The following is a 5515-nucleotide window of genomic DNA, read 5'->3' as shown; positions in this document are numbered from 1 at the left end:
AAACAGCAAAGGAAAGCTTGGAGATGCTTCCTAGAGGAAACACTGGTGTGTGGTGATGATGGGGGTGTAGGGGGTTAGGGAACTGTGGTTAAGAATTTGATTCTGAAATCCAGGACAAAAGCTCCTATATTCCCCTAATACCACAGACAATCACCCTTAACAATAAAACCAGAGCTACAAAATATAGAAAAGGCTATATTTTGCCTTTTCTGTTAGCATGACAAAACAGGTCACACAGAAGCAACTTAAGGGAGGCAGTGTTTATTTGGGCTCATGGTTACAGAGGCGTTTCAGTCCATCAGAGTGGCAAAGGCAGGACAAGCTAGCATAGGGAGCTGAGAGCCAACTGTGGTCCAGCCTTCGAGCCTGGCACTGACTCCTGACTCTAGTACACTGGAGTCCTGGTTTTGCCATCTCTTAAATCTGCCGGTGGCTGTAGGAAAGGACCAGCAGGGTGAGCGGTAGGGAGTGAGGTGGAAAAACGCTCAGAATAAATGAAAATAAAATGCAGACTGCTTATGAAAAAAGACACCATATTCTCAAAAGAATTTTCTTAATTCCTTCAACAATCTGGTCGAATATGTTCTTCTCTGCTTCCTCACGTAGGTTTCTTATCTTCAGGTCATAATTTTCCCTAATGGCCTGTATTTTTTCCTCTCTTTCCTGAGTACTAAGTTTCCCGAGAGCATACTCCTTCTCCACTATTCTAATCTCCTTCTCCGGTTGCTCAGTGTAAATTTTCCTCAAGATCTCTACTTGTTTCTTCAACCTTTGCTCTGCATTCTTGTAGATGGGATCGGAGAAGTAGAGCCCGCCATTGCTCTGTACCAGGGCTTCCACGAGCCCCATCAGCTCCCGCACCTGCATCTCCCTCTCGGCCCTCTCTGCTCTGTTATCGATGGCCAGGCAGCGGTCGTCACACTCCTCGATGATGCTTTTTAGGTTTGTATCTGAGTCGGCAATGAAATCGTTTAGGCTCTGGTCCTCCAGATCGTCTTTGCGGGTGAACAAGACAATCATGTACTTCATGACTGCCTCCCCAAAGATCGCCTTGATCCTGACCACGGTTTCTTGCTCTTCCACGGTGAAGCGGTTCAGTTGCAGAACCAGAATGATGGCGTGAGGCCCAGGGCAGGACTGGAGGACACACCGGCTGATTTCAATGCAGGTGGTTTCCAGGTTTACCTTGGTGTCGAAGAGCCCTGGGGTGTCAACAACCAGAAGGTCTCTCTCCTTCCACCTGCGGGATTCTTTCTGACAGGTCCGGGTGACAGCATGGGGTGCGATTCTAGAAGCAAATATCTTTTGCCCCAGGATGGTGTTCGCTGTGGCGCTCTTTCCACTTCCTGTTTTCCCTACCAGAACAATCCTCAGAGAGTCATCGCCGGGCTCAGCCATGGTCTTACGTGTAAGCTCTGGAATCCAGATGCCTTGACTATGGAGTCAAAGAGGAGAAACTGGGTCAGATAAGGTGGAAACCACATGGACACTTCTGACCTTCTGTCTTCCCCCACTGCAAATCTAAACAGCCTAAGACTTCTGAGAGACTTCTCATCTAGAACACTCCATGCTATGTCCTTCCTAAGATTCTAGGCCACTGCAGTTCCTTCTCCATTCCCTGTGAGGAATCTGGCCTTTCACTATCATATCGCTGTAGAGATATATTTGTTCTAAAACAGATTCAATTTTGGTTTTGAGACATCAGCTGAGAGGAATCCGGGGAGAAGCAATTACCATTCTGTCCTGTGAGAGAGCAGTCAGTAGAAGCGTCAATAGTCTGGCCATATGCAGGGGCTGGATTTAAAGTATGTCTTTATTTGTTTCTGTGTTTTGAGACAAAGGTCTTGTTAAACATCTCAGGTTGACTTTGAGATCATGGCCAGGATGGGAAGTACATCTTAATGTATATAGACAATCTACTGCAGAGACTGTTAGCAAGGGTGTTTTGTAGAAGGTGTGGAAATTGTTTAACTCTGTGCATTATTTAGGGCGGCGTTGGCCTTACTTTCTCAAGCTGCAAATTATTTTTCAAAGGTTCTCGTAGTCCTGGGAAATAGCAGATAAACTGTGGTGTTGGTGACATGTTTGGAGGAGGTCACCAGACTCATAACTATAGGTGACTGTCCCACCCTACAGGAAAAGCTAAGAAGCCCAGGTCTGAATCAAAAATGTATTCTGTGTACAAATCTCCCCTTTTAGTTTAGATCCAAGTCAATACAGGCAGTGAGACGGTGCAGGGAGCATGAAAGATACACAAGTTACTTCTCAAGCTTCCCATCAAAGTACACAGTTCCTCATAGCTTCTTAGAACAACTTTATAACATTAAACTCCAGGTGAGTGGAAAATTCCAACACTGCTCTACTGCCCAGAATCCAGGGAAAGAAGGAAAGTTTTCCCTAAGCTTCCCATGAGGAAAATAAACTTCACAGGCCAAAGTTGACAAAGACTGAAGAAAAATGCAAGCAAATCTCACATACAAATATCAATGCCAGATTCTAATAAAATATTAGCAAGACAGAATCCCATGGCATTATAAACATGACACATCATGACCAAGTGCGGTTTCTATTAACGGTGTTTCTACAGAGTGCCTGTGCTTAAGAAGAGGAAATTATTAAGGTAGCCCACCAGCCAGTATTCATGTATGAACACTGCAGGAAATGTGGATTGATGCAAGCTTCCTATCTGTTTATCCTTTGTTTATTGCCTCCACCTTATTCATTCAAGCTAGCAAGTTATTAGTGGGGAAGATATTTTCTACTAAAACTCAGGTGTTTCCACCTCACTTTCCTGAAGTATTTGAAGAATTAAGCAACTCAAATAGAGAACACAAGACACAAAGATACATTTTCACTGTCCGTGGTGAAACTACAGAATGAAACACTCTTATCGAATATCAGACTTTATCCAGCAATCTTGCAAATATATGGTTCAGTACATGCACTGAACAAATGCCTAAATAACTGCAAATATAATGGATAATGACATCATAGAGAAAGTGTAAAGGTGGGAATCAATCCTGAGTACTGAGCATGATGTAAATACAGCTCAATGAAATTCTCAAAAATGAAATACACGTGCACATGCGAAGGATGCAGTCAGGTGAAATGGGAGTACATCTACGAAAGAAGCATTGCGTGCCTCTTCCTGCTAAGTGGTAGCTGCAGGAACAAACATGTCAAGAGCGCTGACCATGGTTTCTAATTTCCACCACTTAGTAAAAGGACCAGGGTCTCTAGGAGTAGTAAGTGCTAGATAGAATTTCCATGTGTATATTTAGCCAAGGTCTGAAAGTGCAACCGCACATCCCATTGACACAGGTGTGGGAAAAGCAGAAACTCTCAGACGGCCGATGGGGAAGCTAAGCTGCAGGTCTGTGAAAGGCCATCACTGAAGTATCTGGCCTGGATGTCCTAATATCCAATGGGAACATGTACCCAAAGGCACACTGAGAAGAATACAAAGAATGCAGAACCCCATTCCTGGGGTCACAGTTACAAGTGGCAAAAGCAAGGGAGGTCCCATTTGCCATGACTCGGAGACTGGAGAAGGACTCATGCACACAGAAGACATGCTCTATCCCATGGGATGTCACAGCAGTACCATTGCTCAGGACCAGGAGGTGGCGAATGACCTCCAGTGTCACTGTCATCAAGACCTGTGCGCTGAAGAGAACAAGGCTTAAGATCCCCACCAGTCACCTGGAAAAGGGTGTGGCACACACTTCTATGCCTGGATATAAAAGGTATGTGTGGTATACATTACACAGATGCACAAGGATAAGGAGAGGGAGACAAAGAAAAGAGATGGGAACACAGGAAAATATTAGGCAGTAGGTCCCAAGTGCAGGCTAGGACAAGCACAAAGCCTGCTGTCCAGGAGTTGTGACCCTCAACTCTCTGGCCCTTCCCTCTTAAATGTGTGCTGTTTTCTCTAGTAACAAGGTAAGTTTTGTATATGCAGTTTCTAAGTACAACTCACTATACGTTGCTTCAGCACAAATGCATATTTCATGGGAATATTTTCTCCATATAGACTCAAGGATGGAGAATCCATTTCTTTCTAATTTGATAGGTATAGAAACTGTAGTTCCAAGTCCAAACGCCACCCCCGTCCTGTGCTCATCCTGCCCAAGACCCTCTGACTCCACCATGCCCCTCATAACCCTCAGAGACTCTTCCTGTCTCATCTTTGGGTCGTGATTCTAAAGGACAGTGAACATCTCGGCAGATGTTGCCACCTGGAACAGGAGGGGAGAGGGCAGCCCTTCCCCCCAGGGGAGACAAGCCTGTCCTAAGCACACCAGAGGAGGACCGCCCATCTCTCAGTTGGATTCTTTTTTTTCTTTTTTCCATACTGACAAGGGATCAGAGACACTCACTTCACAACAGTCTAAAGTGGTTCCAGGATACCCGGAGAACCTGGATCTGAAAAATGAACAGAGAAAGTGCTTCAGAAGGGTGCAGAAATAGGTCAGGACCTTGACCATTTTTGAGAATCTCTGAAGCCCCGTGAGATTTGATTTCCTCGACTTTCGAAAGGGACAGTGCAACCAGACCATCCGGGTGGTCCTGGGGATTGCACGGGGCAAGTTCTGCAAAGATCATTTGCAGTGCTATGTACAACCATCACTCCGGATTAAGGCTTTTGCCATGCAGTGCCATTTGTGTGAAGGAAATTCACACAGGGCTGGAGCCATAACTCAGTGGCAGAGCACTGGCCCAGCATGTAAATGGCCCTTTGTAAGAGTCCTCAGCATCATGAAAGAAGAAACCCTAGACTGCAGAATTACAGATACACTGGTCCCTCTGCATATCACACCCTGCCCCCATCCTCCACATCAGCCCCCATACTTTAAGGGTCACAGCCTCTTTCCTAAGAAGCATAAGGTGGACCTAGACACAGAGTCAGCAACAGGATTCCAATCCTAGCCATGTTGATGGTCCTCAAATAGTCATCGGTGCCCTGCGATTTGATGTGGGGAGCTGAAGGGACTTAGGGCACAATTACACTTGGTGACCTGCCTCCTGGTTCTGAAGATCTGCCTCAGGGACAGCGATGAATTCTAAGGGAAGTACTAGGTTATCAAGCAACAGCTACTAATGACCTGGGCAGAGGCAGCCCATCAAGCAAGTCTTTCCTGTTCTTCATGACATGATAGACCTCATACTAAAGCAGTCCCATAAGCCTTCCAGGACCTGTCCACATCATGCACAGAGTAGCTCGGGTGCACCGTGCTCACCGCCCCATCCCCTCTCCCACGTGCTCTGCGGCTTCCCAGCCAGCTTACCTTTGTCTGCAGGACTGACAAGCTCACACACTGTCCTCAAGGAACCTGTCTGCACCTTGACTCAGCTGCAGCTCTGCAAACCCTGAGCACAGAAAGTGGGGGTGGGGGTGGGGGGTGGAGCCAACGTGAACGGTTTCAGTTTGAAGGACAGAGGAAACAGTCCCTGTCATGGTGGAGGCTCCAGCTTAGCCCCAGGTGAATCTCTTCCTTCTTATACTTGCTGT

The 5515-nt window shown here is 46.3% G+C and overlaps 1 protein-coding gene across 2 annotated transcripts; it reads right to left on the bottom strand.

The window, feature by feature from the left end:
• Positions 1–245: 245 nt before the first annotated feature.
• LOC127677434 (GTPase IMAP family member 7-like) lies at positions 246–5372 on the bottom strand. Of its 2 annotated transcripts, XM_052172517.1 has the most exons (3): positions 5292–5372; positions 4383–4428; positions 246–1435 (listed from the first exon to the last, which is right to left on the bottom strand). In XM_052172517.1, exon 3 carries the CDS (start codon positions 1396–1398, stop codon positions 517–519), a length of 882 nt encoding a protein of 293 aa, XP_052028477.1. In that variant the 5' UTR covers positions 1399–1435; positions 4383–4428; positions 5292–5372; the 3' UTR covers positions 246–516. The 2 variants fall into 2 exon arrangements, with proteins under 2 accessions (XP_052028477.1, XP_052028478.1); XM_052172518.1 differs by lacking the exon at positions 4383–4428.
• Between the last annotated feature and the right edge of the window lie 143 nt (positions 5373–5515).

Source organism: Apodemus sylvaticus, chromosome 2, assembly GCF_947179515.1.
Source record: "Apodemus sylvaticus chromosome 2, mApoSyl1.1, whole genome shotgun sequence".
Taxonomy (NCBI): domain Eukaryota; kingdom Metazoa; phylum Chordata; class Mammalia; order Rodentia; family Muridae; genus Apodemus; species Apodemus sylvaticus.
This window is presented reverse-complemented; position numbering and strand designations above follow the sequence as displayed.